Raw genomic sequence first — 15590 nt, 5'->3', positions numbered from 1 at the left:
TGGCTGACCCTTCACAAGTCCCAAAATTTAGGAAGTGCAATGCTAGGGACTGTTCAAGGCGTCTTCCGAAGGCTTCTATCGACCCTCACACTGTTTGTTCCAATTGTCGGGATAAAACCTGTCAATTGGAAGATCGATGTGAGGAGTGCGTTGGGCTTTCGGAATTCGATTTTATTGAATTCCAAAAGTATACACGTAGACTAGAGAGAGATAGAGTTAGGAGAAGTTCCTCTCGTTCTATTGACATTTCCTCTCCTCATGCCCCACAACCTATTCCTTCCCCTGTAGTGGTTGCTCCTAATCCCCCTTCTGGCACTCAGGAACCTTCGATGGCTGATATGATGCGTGCCATCCAAGCTCTGGGTGAGAGAGTTGAGTCCCTGGCTAGTGACCGTAATCAGCTCATGGCGGATGTGAAGGAGCTGAAGTGTAAAAGTGCAGTGGGAAGTGTTAAAGTGAGTAATAGTGTTGTGGATAGTGTTGCGCTTGAGGGTTCGTCTGTTCGTGCCTGTCGTCCTCCTAGTCCGGGACCTCTTGCAAGCTCCCAAGTCCAGGGGAGAAGCAATGACGTACGACAAATGGGTTCGAGAGGCTTTAATCAGCGAACAGACGTTCCCTCCGTGGTATCGGGCGTATCTACCCAAGATCGCCCCTGCCTAACAAAGACGAGAGAGCCCATTTATACCTCGTCTTTGGAAGGTGTTTCTCGCAAGAAACCATGGACCAAGGTCTCACGACCGTTAAAGCGCAAGTCGGTCCCTTCCGCACAAGTCCAACGGCCCAGTTGTAGCCACTGGGTCAGTTCGGACTCGCTGCAGTCATCCGATGACTGCTCGCCTCCTAAGAGAGGTAAAGCGGTACCGCTTCAGACAGTTACACCGTCTGTCGCCGCACCTGCTCCTGTAGACCCTAAGTGGTCTCTACTGCAAGACATGCAGTCACAACTAACGTCTCTTATGCAGGACTTTCGTGCGGAGAAGGTTGCTGCCGCACCAGCTAGTGCAGCTCCTTGCCTACAACCGCCCACACGATCGGTTGTGCGTCCTGTGGACGCTGAGGTAACCTTCTCACGCACACCAGTTGAGAGAGTTCCGCCACCCATGCGTTCCAGTGTGATCTGCCAGCCGCATGTTGACGTTCAGCGACGCACGGAGGTCTCCGTTGACGTTCGTGAGGTTCAACAACAGTCAGAGTTGTTGTGTTTTGACGCGGTGCGTCAACCTCCGCAACCCAGTGTGGTTGCCACTGCTCACCCACATCAGTCCAGACAGGCTGGAGTAGACGCTGTGCGTCCCCGCGCTGCTATGGTTGTTGCCAGCTCACAGACTGGGCAGCAGTTCCATGACGTTGCGTCCGGCTCAGTCACGCATGCACCCGTACGACCGGACTCAGCTAACCAGCCGTTACCCACTCCGTTGCCGTTCCCTCATCAGTTATCGGATGAGGGACTTTCTGATGATGATGTTGCTGCACACGTAGATGAACCGCATTCAGAACTGGACGAGCCTAAGTCTACGCAACCCTCTTTGGACTTTAGAAAAGTTTTGGCCCTTTTCAAAGAGATGTTTCCGGACCAGTTTGTTTCTGTGGCTCCGCGTTCTCCTCCGTCAGAGTTTGTGTTAGGCATGCCGTCAACCACACCTGCCTTTACTAGACTCGTCCTCGCACGCTCGTCCAAGAGAGCTTTGCGGGTGTTAGGAGAATGGCTGCAGTCTAAGAAGAGTTTAGGGAAGACTGCTTTTACGTTTCCCCCTGCTAGACTCTCTTCTAGATCGAGCGTCTGGTATGCCACGGGAGAAGTTCTCGGCTTGGGAGTTCCTGCCTCTGCCCAGGGCGACTTCTCAAGCCTCGTAGACTCTCCCCGCCGCCTTGCCATGAGACGCTCAAAGATATGTTGGTCATCTTCGGACCTAGACCACCTTTTAAAAGGTATCTTTAGAGCCTTCGAAGTTTTTAACTTCTTAGACTGGTGTCTAGGAGCTCTAAGCAGAAAGATCTCTCCGACAGAGAAGAAGACTTCCTTGCTCATTATGTCCTGCATGGACAAGGCCGTACGTGATGGGTCTAATGAGCTTGCTGCATCTTTTGTGTCCGGAGTCCTTAAGAAGCGTGAAAACCTATGCTCATTCCTTTCAGCTGGAGTTACACCATGCCAGAGATCCGAACTTCTGTTTGCTCCCCTTTCCAAGTGCCTTTTTCCAGAAGACCTGATTAAGGAAATTGCCGCTTCTTTGATACAGAAGGATACTCACGATCTTGTTGCGTCCTCAGCTCGCAAAGCCACCCCTTTGCCTACCTTGTCAGCTAGACCAAGGATGGACACTCCAGCGTCCCGTTTTATTCCGCCCATTCGTGGCAAAGCCTCCAGCAGAGGAGGTGCTCGTGCCGAAGGGAAACGAGGAAAGAAGAAAGGAACCAAGTCCTTTAGGGGCAGAGTCTGACTGCCAGCTTCTTCAGACAGCAGTGGGAGCCAGACTCAAGAACTTCTGGCAGACCTGGGAAAAGAGAGGCGCAGATGCACAATCTGTGAAGTTGCTCAGAGAGGGGTACAAGATCCCTTTTGTACGAAAACCCCCTCTAGCAACGTCTCCCATCGATCTCTCTCCCAGGTACAGAGAGGAAGACAAGAGACGAGCATTGAAACAGGAAGTGTCTCTCTTACTAGAGAAGGGAGCGGTAGTCAAAGTCTCGGACCATCAAACCCCGGGATTCTACAACCGCCTCTTCTTGGTGTCAAAGAAGACAGGAGGGTGGAGGCCGGTGCTAGACGTCAGTGCGCTGAATGTCTTTGTCACAAAGCAGACGTTCTCCATGGAGACCACAAAGTCGGTTCTAGCAGCGGTCAGAAGGGAAGACTGGATGGTCTCTTTAGACCTAAAGGACGCCTATTTCCACGTCCCCATCCATCCGGACTCCCAACCTTTTCTGAGATTCGTTTTCGAAAAGGTTGTCTACCAGTTTCAAGCCCTGTGCTTTGGCCTAAGCACAGCTTCTCTTGTGTTTACGAGGCTGATGAGGAATGTAGCCAAATTCCTTCATTTAGCAGACATCCGAGCCTCCCTCTATTTGGACGACTGGCTTCTCAGAGCTTCTTCCAGTCGTCGCTGTCTGAAGGATCTAAAGTGGACTCTAGATCTGACCAAGGAATTGGGTCTCCTTGTCAATATGGAAAAGTCACAAGTGGTCCCATCCCAAACTATTGTGTATTTAGGGATGGAGATTCACAGTCTAGCTTTTCGGGCTTTTCCGTCGGCCCCCAGAACAAGCCAAGCCCAGTTATGCATCCAGAACATGCTGAAGAAGGAACGATGTTCAGTCAGGAAGTGGAAGAGTCTGATAGGGACGCTATCATCCCTGGAACAGTTCGTGTCATTAGGAAGACTACACCTCAGTCCTCTTCAATATCACCTAGCATTTCACTGGAAAAAGGACAAGACGCTAGAAGCGGTCTCGATCCCCATTTCCGAGAAGATGAAGTCTTGCCTGACGTGGTGGAAGGACAGTATCAGCCTCAGAGAGGGTCTGCCCCTGGCTGTTCAGACTCCCAACCACGTTCTCTTCTCGGACGCATCGGACGTAGGCTGGGGCGCGACATTAGACGGTCGGGAATGCTCGGGAATATGGAACTTGAGTCAAAGGACAATGCATATCAACTGCAAGGAGCTACTGGCAGTACATCTGGCCTTGAAAAGCTTCAGGTCTCTCCTTCAAGGCAAAGTGGTGGAGGTGAACTCGGACAACACCACTGCTTTGGCGTACATCTCCAAGCAAGGAGGGACCCACTCACTGACGTTGTACGAGATCGCAAGGGACCTCCTCACCTGGTCAAAAGGTCTAAACATATCGCTAGTAACGAGGTTCATCCAAGGCAACTTGAATGTCATGGCAGATTGTCTCAGTCGGAAGGGACAAATAATTCTAACAGAATGGACCCTCCACAAGGATGTATGCAAGAGACTTTGGGCCACTTGGGGCCAGCCAACCATAGATCTCTTCGCAACCTCGATGACCAAGAGGCTCCCAATATATTGCTCACCGATCCCGGACCCAGCAGCAGTTCATATAGATGCCTTTCTCCTAGATTGGTCACATCTAGATCTATATGCATTCCCTCCGTTCAAGATTGTCAACAAGGTACTGCAGAAGTTCACCTCTCACGAAGGGACAAGGTTGACGCTAGTTGCTCCCCTCTGGCCCGCGAGAGAATGGTTCACCGAGGTACTTCGATGGCTAGTAGACGTTCCCAGAACTCTTCCTCTAAGGGTGGACCTTCTACGTCAGCCACACGTAAAGAAAGTACACCAAGGCCTCCACGCTCTTCGTCTGACTGCTTTCAGACTATCGAAAGACTCTCGAGAGCTAGAGGCTTTTCGAAGGAGGCAGCCAGGGCGATTGCTAGAGCAAGGAGAACATACACCCTTAGAGTCTACCAATCGAAGTGGGAAGTCTTCCGAAACTGCTGCAAGTCAGTATCTGTATCCTCGACCAGTACCTCTGTAACTCAAATAGCTGACTTCCTCTTATACCTGAGGAAAGAACGATCTCTTTCAGCTCCCACTATCAAGGGTTACAGAAGCATGTTGGCATCAGTCTTCCGTCACAGAGGCTTAGATCTTTCCAACAATAAAGATCTACAGGACCTCCTTAAGTCTTTTGAGACCACGAAGGAGCGTCGTTTGGTTACACCTGGTTGGAATTTAGACGTGGTACTAAGATTCCTCATGTCAGACAGGTTCGAGCCGCTACATTCAGCCTCCCTGAAAGATCTCACCTTAAAGACTCTTTTCCTGGTATGCTTAGCCACAGCTAAAAGAGTCAGTGAGATTCATGCCTTCAGCAAGAACATCGGATTTTCGTCAGAAAAGGCTACATGTTCACTACAACTTGGTTTTCTAGCCAAAAACGAGCTGCCTTCTCGACCTTGGCCGAAATCGTTCGATATGCCAAGCTTATCGAATATGGTTGGCAATGAACTAGAAAGAGTCTTATGCCCTGTAAGAGCTCTTAAGTTCTATTTAAAACGAACTAAACCTTTACGAGGCCTTTCTGAAGCTTTATGGTGTTCAGTTAAGAAACCATCTTTGCCTATGTCAAAGAATGCTTTATCCTATTTTATCAGACTGTTAATACGAGAAGCTCATTCCCATCTGAGTGAGGAAGACCAAGCTTTGCTGAAGGTAAGGACACACGAAGTTAGAGCTGTCGCAACTTCCGTGGCCTTTAAACAAAATAGATCTCTGCGAAGTATAATGGACGCAACCTATTGGAGAAGCAAGTCAGTGTTTGCGTCTTTTTATCTTAAGGATGTCCAGTCTCTTTACGAGGACTGCTACACACTGGGACCATTCGTAGCAGCGAGTGCAGTAGTGGGTGAGGGCTCAACCACTACAATTCCCTAATTCCATAACCTTTTAATCTTTCTCTTGAAATGTTTTTATTGTTGTTTTTTGGGTTGTCCGGAAGGCTAAGAAGCCTTTCGCATCCTGGTTGATTTGGCGGGTGGTCAAAGTCATTTCTTGAGAGCGCCTAGATTAGGGGTTTTGATGAGGTCCTGTGGTATGGGTTGCAACCCTTGATACTTCAGATCCTAGGGGTCGATCAGCATCCTAAGAGGATCGCGAGGCTCCGTAAGGAAGACGTACTTAAAAAGGCAGAGTAATTGTTCAAGTCGACTTCCTTACCAGGTACCTATTTATTCTGTTTTTGTTATTTTGATAACTTCTAAAATGAAATAAAAACTCTTAGCTCATAATAATGTAAACATATATTGCTGGTCTCTACCCACCCCCCTGGGTGTGAATCAGCTATTATAATCACCGGCTAAGTTAAATATTGAAAAATGTTATTTTGATAATAAAATAAATTTTTGAATATACTTACCCGGTGATTATAAATTAAAGGACCCTCCCTTCCTCCCCAATAGAGACGCAGTGGAACGAGGAGAAAATTGAGTCTTTGTTTACATTGAGTACTGGGTATCTGGACGACAGATGGCGCTGTTGGGCACACCCGCAACCTGTGTAGCGATCGCTGGCGAGTTTTACCTTAGAGTTTTCTGTCGAGCAACAGAGTTGCAGCTATTATAATTACCGGGTAAGTATATTCAAAAATTTATTTTATTATCAAAATAACATTTTAAGTATTCTGGGAGTCACTTCATTTTTGGCCAATATCATCTCAACTGTTATTCCATTGTATCCAGGGGCTTTACATCTCTTTGGTTTTTTAATGATAGTTTCGACTTCAAACACACTGAATTCATACATGGGCACATCAAGGTGTTCCTCAGCTTCAGGTATATCAATCAAATTATTCCCTTCATATCTTCTATTCATGACCTCACTAAAGTGTTCCATCCAACGTTGCCTCTCTTCATCTTCTGTTGTTATAACAGATCCATCTCTCTTTTTGATGTGTATATGCTTCATCTTTGCCCCTGTGGAGGCTTCATTAATAATTCTATGATCAATTCTTACGTCATAGCCACTCCCTGAATTCATCGCTTTGTCAGCCTCATCTGCTTTTCTGTCCAAATATTCTCTCCAGTCATTCTAGTTATATAGATAGTCAGTGGATTTATAATTTATTTGTAGAATATTATTTAGAAGGTATTAAAGTAATAAGTGTAGAGTATCATGTGTAAGTTACTGAAGAATTTAGAATATATGGTCATTGCAGGCTGAGATTCATTGGAAGACTAGAGAAGACGTCCTGAGAGGCAGTGATAACATCAACCCAAGATATGCTGCAAAGTTTGTAAAGGAGGATATCGAAGAGCCTCGGCATAATCCAGTGAGGAACCAGAACTTTGTTCAACAGAGTGCGCTCGAAGTGATAGAAGACGTCCAGGGAGAGGGAGAGGATGACGACGATGAATACGAGGAGTACAAAGAAGGGGATGAAAACCACGAGGGCAAGTGGAATGGCCGAAACAAAGATGACAATGCCGATAACAATGCGGTCGAAGAGCAAGATGAGGTCGCGAATGACAATTTTGACCTGGAGGATGTTGGGGGCGAGAAGCTCGAGAAAAACGAAGACGAGGACGAAGAAGAGCCAAAGCCAAAGAGGAAGAAAGAACAGAAAGAGTTGGAGGGAGACGAGGAAGGAGCAGTGGAATTCGGTGAACTCATTGGCGATAGGAAGAAAGACGAAGACGAAAACAAGGAGGAAGTCAAGAGTTCCTTTGGAAAAGACAAGCAACTGGACATGGATGCCGTGGAGAAGGACATGGCCCAGCGGAAGGCGAGGATCGAGAAAGTGTGTGCCAAGCATGGCATAGGGCCCCACGCCCGCGCCGGAGGGAAACCCGTCGTGAGACATCCTCCCACGCCTAATTATGATGTCTTCTATATAGACAAGTAAGCAGGAATTTTCCAACTTTTCCTCATCTCTTTGTTGTGTATTAATATTAAAGAGGTAATCAGTCCATAGAGTATTAATATGTACTGTATTTCAGAACGTTGATGAGGTTGAGTTCCCGTTGCTTATAATAAGATTATCCCTCTCTCTCTCTCTCTCTCTCTCTCTCTCTCTCTCTCTCTCTCTGAAAGGTACACGAGTATAATTTACGCGTCAGGATTTTTGCATTTCCAGGTTTATTTTACACTTTACAATTATGTACATTATTTCTTTATGGTATTGAAACCTTCAAAGCCAATGTAGATTTATCTTCTATGCAATATTGTGATCAAACATTGCAATCTCAAACAGACCTCTTTATAGAGATGACCAAATCTGAACTTATCCATCATTCAACCTCTCTTGCCCTTGGTTCTTTCATGAGGAGTTATGGAGATTTCTTCCTTCCTCTTTACCTTATTTCCAGGATCTGCCAACTTTATTTTCTGGGTTCTGTATTTGTTTGGTCTTGCTAAAACATAAGGTTAATGCTAAAGAGGGGTTTGTACTGAAAGAAATTGCTTTCATTCTATTTTAAAGTCCTTGGTTTTGTTTCTGATATGTGTTACCGTGATATTTTGTACAGTCTCATATGATTTCCTATTCAAAAAGCTCGAATGATAATAGTAGAGATGTTTTATGTAGTATTTTTAAATATTTAACTTAGCCGGTGAATATATAGCTGCAACTCTGTTGCTCGACAGACAACTCTACGGAAAAACTCGCCAGCGATCGCTACACAGGTTGCGGGTGTGCCCAACAGCGCCATCTGTCGACCAGATACCCAGCTCTCATGTAAACAAAGACTCAATTTTCTCTCTGTCGACGTGTCGACAAGACATACTTTACTCGCTGTTGCTAAACTGGAGTTTTTCACATCTAATTGGTGAAGTACTATATTCTAGTTTTTAGCTTTCGCTGTGCAGGGTTTTTCTTCACACAAATCCTTGAACTCTTTTTTATATCGGATTCTTTGTTGATGACTTTTTGATCGTTTTTTGGAATTTCCCTTGACCAATTCAAAATGGCTGACCCTTCACAAGTTCCCAAATTTAGGAAATGCAATGCTAGGGACTGTTCTAGGCGTCTTCCGAAGGCTTCTATCGACCCTCACACTGTTTGTTCCAATTGTCGGGATAAAACCTGTCAATTGGAAGATCGGTGTGAGGAGTGCGTTGGCCTTTCGGAATTCGATTTTATCGAATTTCAAAAGTACACACGTAGGCTAGAGAGAGATAGAGTTAGGAGAAGTTCTTCTCGTTCTATTGATGTATCCTCTCCTCATGCCCCACAACCTATTCCTTCCCCTGTAGTGGTTGCTCCTAACCCCCCTCCTGGCACTCAGGAACCATCGATGGCTGACATGATGCGTGCCATCCAGGCTCTGGGTGAGAGAGTTGAGTCCCTTGCTAGTGACCGTAATCAGCTCATGGCGGATGTTAAGGAGCTTAAGTGCCAAAGTGCAGTGGGAAGTGCTAAAGTGCCAAGTGATAGTGTTGTGGACAGTGTTGCGCTTGAGGGTTTGTCTGTTCGTGCCTGTCGTCCTCCTAGTCCGGGACCTCTTACAAGCTCCCAAGTCCAGGGGAGAAGCAATGTCGTACGACGCATGGGTTCGAGAGGCTTTAATCAGCGAACAGACGTTCCCTCCGTGGTATCGGGCGTATCTCCCCAAGATCGCTCCTACCTACCTAAGACGAGAGAGCCCATTTATACCTCGTCTTCTGAAGGTGTTTCTCGCAAGAAACTTTGGACCAAGGTCTCGCGACCGTTAAAACGTAAATCGGTCCCTTCAGCACAAGTCCAACGGCCCGGTTGTAGCCACTGGGTTAGTTCGGACTCGTTGCCGTCATCCGATGACTGCTCACCGCCTAAGAGAGGCAGAGCGGTACCGCTTAAGACACTAACACCGTCTGTCGCCGCACCTGCTCCTGTAGACCCTAAGTGGTCTCTACTGCAAGACATGCAGTCTAAACTTACGTCTCTGATGCAGGACTTTCATGCGGAGAAGGTTGCTGCCGTACCAGCTAGTGCAGTACCTAGCCTACAACCCTCCAAGCGATCGGTTGTGCGTCCTGTGGACGCTGAGGTAACCTTCTCACGCACACCAGTTGAGAGAGTTCCTCCACCCATGCGTTCCAGTGTGATCTGCCAGCCGCATGTTGACGTTAAGCGACGCACGGAGGTTGCCTTTGACGTTCTGGATGTTCAACAACCGTCAGAGTTGCCTTGTTTTAACGCGGTGCGTCAACCTCCGCAACCCAGTGTGGTTTCCACTGCGCAACCCAATCAGTCTAGACAGTCTGGGGTAGACGCTGTGCGTCCCCGCGCTACCATGGTTGTTGCCAGCTCACAGACTGGGCAGCAGGTCCATGACGTTGCGTCCGGCTCAGTCACGCATGCACCAGTGCGACTGGACTCAGCGAACCAGCCGTTACCCACTCCGTTGCCGTTTCCTCATCAGTTGTCGGATGAGGAACTTTCTGATGATGATGTTGCTGCACATATAGATGAACCACAATCAGAATTGGACGAGCCTAAGTCTACTCAACCCTCTTTGGACTTTAGAAAAGTTTTGGCCATTTTCAAAGAGCTGTTTCCTGACCAGTTTGTTTCTGTGGCTCCTCGTTCTCCGCCTTCAGAGTTTGTTTTAGGCATGCCTTCTACCACTCCTGCCTTTACTAGACTCGTCCTCGCACGCTCGTCCAAGAGAGCTTTGCGGGTGATAGGAGACTGGTTGCAGTCCAAGAAGAGTTTAGGGAAGACAGCATTTGCTTTTCCCCCTGCTAGACTCTCTTCTAGATCGAGCGTCTGGTATGCCACGGGAGAAGTTCTCGGCTTGGGAGTTCCTGCCTCTGCCCAGGGCGACTTCTCAAGTCTTGTAGACTCTCCCCGCCGCCTTGCCATGAGACGCTCAAAGATTTGTTGGTCATCATCGGACCTGGACCACCTTTTGAAAGGAATTTTTAGGGCCTTTGAAGTTTTTAACTTCTTAGACTGGTGTCTAGGAGCCCTAAGCAGGAAGATCTCTTCGACAGATAAAGAGACTTCCTTGCTCATTATGTCCTGCATGGACAAGGCCGTCCGTGATGGGTCTAATGAGCTTGCTGCATCATTTGTGTCCGGAGTCCTAAAAAAGCGAGAATCTCTCTGCTCATTCCTTTCTGCTGGAGTTACACCGTGCCAGAGATCTGAGCTTCTCTTTGCTCCTCTTTCCAAGTGCCTTTTTCCAGAAGTCCTGATTAAGGAAATAGCCGCTTCGTTAGTGCAGAAGGACACTCACGATCTTGTTGCGTCCTCACCTCGCAAAGCTCCCCCTTTGCCTACCTTGTCAGCTAGACCAAGGATGGACACTCCAGCGTCTCGCTTTATTCCGCCCTTTCGTGGCAGAGCCTCCAGCAGAGGAGGTGCTCGTGCCGAAGGGAAGCGAGGGAAGAAGAAAGGATCCAAGTCCTGTAAGGGCAGAGTCTGACTGCCCGCAACTTCAGACAGCAGTGGGAGCCAGACTCAAGAACTTCTGGCAGGCCTGGGAGAAGAGATGCGCAGATGCACAATCTGTGAAGTTGCTCAGAGAGGGGTACAAGATCCCTTTTGTACGGAAACCCCCTCTAGCAACGTCTCCCATCGATCTCTCTCCCAGGTACAGAGAGGAAGAAAAGAGACGAGCCTTGAAACGGGAAGTGTCTCTTTTGCTAGAGAAGGGAGCGGTGGTCAAAGTCTCGGACCTTCAATCTCCGGGATTCTACAACCGCCTCTTCTTGGTTTCAAAGAAAACAGGAGGGTGGAGGCCGGTGCTAGACGTCAGTGCTCTGAATGTCTTTGTCACAAAGACGACGTTCTCCATGGAGACCACAAAGTCAGTCTTAGCAGCGGTCAGAAGGGAAGACTGGATGGTCTCTTTAGACCTAAGGGACGCCTACTTCCACGTCCCCATCCACCCAGACTCCCAACCTTTTCTGAGATTCGTTTTCGAAAAGGTGGTCTACCAGTTTCGGGCCCTGTGCTTTGGCCTAAGCACAGCTCCTCTCGTGTTTACGAGGCTGATGAGGAATGTAGCCAAATTCCTCCATTTATCGGACATCCGAGCCTCCCTTTATTTGGACGACTGGCTTCTCAGAGCCTCTTCCAGTCGTCGCTGTCTGAAGGATCTAAAGTGGACTCTAGATCTGACCAAGGAATTGGGTCTCTTTGTCAATATGGAAAAGTCGCAACTGGTCCCATCCCAAACTATTGTGTATTTAGGGATGGAGATTCACAGTCTAGCTTTTCGGGCTTTTCCGTCGGCCCCCAGAATAAGTCAAGCCCTGTTATGCATCCAGAACATGCTGAAGAAGGAACGCTGCTCAGTCAGGCTGTGGATGAGTCTGGTAGGGACGCTATCATCCCTGGAACAATTTGTGTCATTAGGAAGACTACACCTCCGTCCGCTTCAATACCATCTAGCTTTTCACTGGAAAAAGGACAAGACGCTAGAAGCGGTCTCGATCCCCATTTCCGAAAAGATGAAGTCTTGTCTGACTTGGTGGAAGGACAGTATCAACCTAAGAGAGGGTCTTCCCCTGGCTATTCAGACTCCCAACCACGTTCTCTTCTCGGACGCATCGGACGTGGGCTGGGGCGCGACATTAGACGGTCGGGAATGTTCAGGACTGTGGGACTCTAGTCAGAGGATCATGCATATCAACTGCAAGGAGCTGCTGGCAGTACATCTGGCCTTGAAAAGCTTCAGGTCTCTCCTTCGAGGCAAAGTGGTGGAAGTGAACTCGGACAACGCCACTGCCTTGGCGTACATCTCCAAGCAAGGAGGGACCCACTCACTGACGTTGTACGAGATCGCAAGGGACCTTCTCATCTGGTCAAAAGGTCAAGACATATCACTAGTAACGAGGTTCATCCAAGGCAACTTGAATGTCATGGCAGATTGTCTCAGTCGGAAAGGGCAAGTAATTCCAACAGAATGGACCCTCCACAAGGATGTATGCAAGAGACTTTGGGCCACTTGGGGCCAACCAACCATAGATCTCTTTGCAACCTCGCTGACCAAGAGGCTCCCAATCTATTGCTCACCAGTCCCGGACCCAGCAGCAATACATATAGATGCCTTTCTCCTAGATTGGTCACATCTAGATCTCTACGCATTCCCACCGTTCAAGATTGTCAACAAGGTACTGCAGAAGTTCGCCTCTCACGAAGGGACAAGGTTGACGCTAGTTGCTCCCCTCTGGCCCGCGAGAGAATGGTTCACCGAGGTACTTCGATGGCTAGTAGACGTTCCCAGAAGTCTTCCTCTAAGGGTGGACCTTCTACGTCAGCCACACGTAAAGAAGGTACTGTACACCAAAGCCTCCTCGCTCTTCGTCTGACTGCCTTCAGACTATCGAAAGACTCTCGAGAGCTAGAGGCTTTTCGAAGGAGGCAGCCAGTGCGATTGCTAGAGCAAGGAGAGCATCCACCCCTAGAGTCTACCAAACGAAGTGGGAAGTCTTCCGAGACTGGTGCAAGTCAGTCTCTGTATCCTCGACCAGTAGCTCTGTAGCTCAAATAGCTGACTTTCTCTTATACCTGAGAAAAGGACGATCCCTTTCAGCTCCCACTATCAAGGGCTACAGAAGCATGTTGGCATCGGTCTTCCGGCATAGAGGCTTAGATCTTTCCAACAATAAAGATCTTCAGGACCTCCTTAAGTCTTTTGAGACCACGAAGGAGCGTCGTTTGGTTACACCTGGTTGGAATTTAGACGTGGTACTAAGATTCCTCATGTCAGAGAGGTTTGAGCCGCTACAATCAGCCTCCCTGAAAGATCTCACTTTAAAGACACTTTTCCTGGTATGCTTAGCCTCAGCTAGAAGAGTCAGTGAGATTCATGCCTTCAGCAAGAACATCGGATTTTCGTCAGAAAAAGCCACCTGTTCGCTACAACTTGGTTTTCTAGCCAAAAATGAGCTGCCTTCTCGACCTTGGCCTAAATCGTTCGATATTCCCAGCTTATCGAAGATTGTAGGCAATGAACTAGAAAGAGTCTTATGCCCTGTGAGAGCTCTTAAGTTCTATTTAAAGCGCACTAAACCTTTACGAGGCCAATCTGAAGCTTTATGGTGTTCAGTTAAGAAACCATCTTTGCCTATGTCAAAGAATGCTTTATCCTACTTTATCAGACTGTTAATACGAGAAGCTCATTCACATCTGAGTGAGGAAGACCAAGCATTGCTTAAGGTGAGGACACACGAAGTTAGAGCTGTCGCAACTTCCGTGGCCTTTAAGCAAAATAGATCTCTGCGAAGTATAATGGACGCAACCTATTGGAGAAGCAAGTCAGTGTTTGCGTCTTTTTATCTAAAGGATGTCCAGTCTCTTTACGAGGACTGCTACACACTGGGACCATTCGTAGCAGCGAGTGCAGTAGTGGGTGAGGGCTCAACCACTACAATTCCCTAATTCCATACCCTTTTAATCTTTCTCTTGAAATGTTTTTATTGTTGTTTTTTGGGTTGTCCGGAAGGCTAAGAAGCCTTTCGCATCCTGGTTGATTTGGCGGGTGGTCAAAGTCATTTCTTGAGAGCGCCTAGATTAGGGGTTTGATGAGGTCCTGTGGTATGGGTTGCAACCCTTGATACTTCAGCTCCTAGGGGTCGATCAGCATCCTAAGAGGATCGCGAGGCTCCGTAAGGAAGACGTACTTAAAAGGCAGAGTAATTGTTCAAGTCGACTTCCTTACCAGGTACCTATTTATTTTGTTTTTGTTATTTTGATAACTTCTAAAATGAAATAAAAAACTCTTAGCTCATAAAAGTGTAAACATATATTACTGGTCTCTACCCACCATCCTGGGTGTGAATCAGTTATATATTCACCGGCTAAGTTAAATATTTAAAAATGATATTTTGATTATGAAATAAATTTTTGAATATACTTACCCGGTGAATATAAATTAAATGACCCTCCCTTCCTCCCCAATAGAGACGCAGTGGGACGAGGAGAAAATTGAGTCTTTGTTTACATGAGAGCTGGGTATCTGGTCGACAGATGGCGCTGTTGGGCACACCCGCAACCTGTGTAGCGATCGCTGGCGAGTTTTTCCGTAGAGTTGTCTGTCGAGCAACAGAGTTGCAGCTATATATTCACCGGGTAAGTATATTCAAAAATTTATTTTATAATCAAAATATCATTTTTCATAGAAAGGCAAGTTCAATTTTTTCTGTGTACCCATTGTGTGTTTTCAGGTAAAGTCAGTTTATTCTTATGTGGATACAAACTTCTGAGTCATGTATTTGAGTTACTGCTAATCATGTTTTATATGACTGGCTAGTGAAAAATTTTGTTTGGTTGCACCATGCATCGTTGCTGGGCAACCATAGTGCGTGTGCATGAAGCAGGAGGACACTTGCTCACTACATCTCCCCATAACACTGCTGGTTGAGAAGTGAAGAGGTTGTGCTTTCACTTCTTTTGCATTCATCTCGCCTACCCTTTTAGTGTTTAGTGCTCTTAAATTGTGTTTTTTCTTCAATCATGGTCAATTGAGTTTCATTATTTGTGAGTTACAAGTGAGTGCTTATGTCTGGTAAATCTTGGTATTTATGTTCTTGCCCTGGACGGGATAGCGACTATTGTGGCATCCTTATAAGCTGGGCAGATACAGACACACATCCATTTTTTCCTCTTGCCTGGGCAAGAGATGTTCAAGGAAATCACTATGTAAGTACGGTAAAGAGTGGACGTCCCATAATGGGAGGGATATTTTTCTTGTTGTAAGAAACTTAACAAGATTTTAATGTTATTGCATCTTCTCCCAATGGGAGTCAGAGACGAACCTCCTTCTATGCGACAGGAACCTCACTTTAGTTCTTTATTTGGTGATTTCCCTGAAACTTTTAACTACAATAGGCGACACACACAATATCCAGAATTGTGTCGACTACGCACAGCAAGACCTTGAACAGGCACTTGTTAAAGATTCTTGCTTTGAGCTGGGTTCCAGCACATTAACCATGATTATTCAAAATTAATAGGCTTGCTCAAAAAGATGTTCCCGTTGGAGGGAGTCTAGAGTTGAAACAGCTTTTCCCCCTAGTCATAAAGCACCTGTGTTGGAAGAGGAACATTTGCAATCATCAACATTTTCTCACAAATTAGGTTTGCAGAATGGTTCCTAAGGTTTCGTACCTGAGGAGCTAGCGGCTTCCGCACCAGGT

At 47.0% G+C, this 15590-nt stretch overlaps 1 protein-coding gene across 1 annotated transcript in view; it reads left to right on the top strand.

Annotated features, from left to right (window-relative positions):
* The window catches only part of LOC137658750 (carbohydrate sulfotransferase 13-like), a 67476-nt gene that overhangs the window by 21025 nt on the left and 30861 nt on the right, over positions 1 to 15590 (top strand). The window contains exon 4 of the mRNA XM_068393776.1: positions 6679 to 7361. Within this exon, the coding sequence (XP_068249877.1) occupies positions 6679 to 7361 (683 nt within the window). The remainder of the gene's footprint in view (positions 1 to 6678; positions 7362 to 15590) is intronic.

This window comes from Palaemon carinicauda, chromosome 19 (genome assembly GCF_036898095.1).
Source record: "Palaemon carinicauda isolate YSFRI2023 chromosome 19, ASM3689809v2, whole genome shotgun sequence".
NCBI classification, from domain to species: Eukaryota; Metazoa; Arthropoda; class Malacostraca; order Decapoda; family Palaemonidae; genus Palaemon; species Palaemon carinicauda.
Note: the sequence above shows the minus strand (reverse complement) of the source record. Positions and strands in the feature narration are given on the sequence as shown.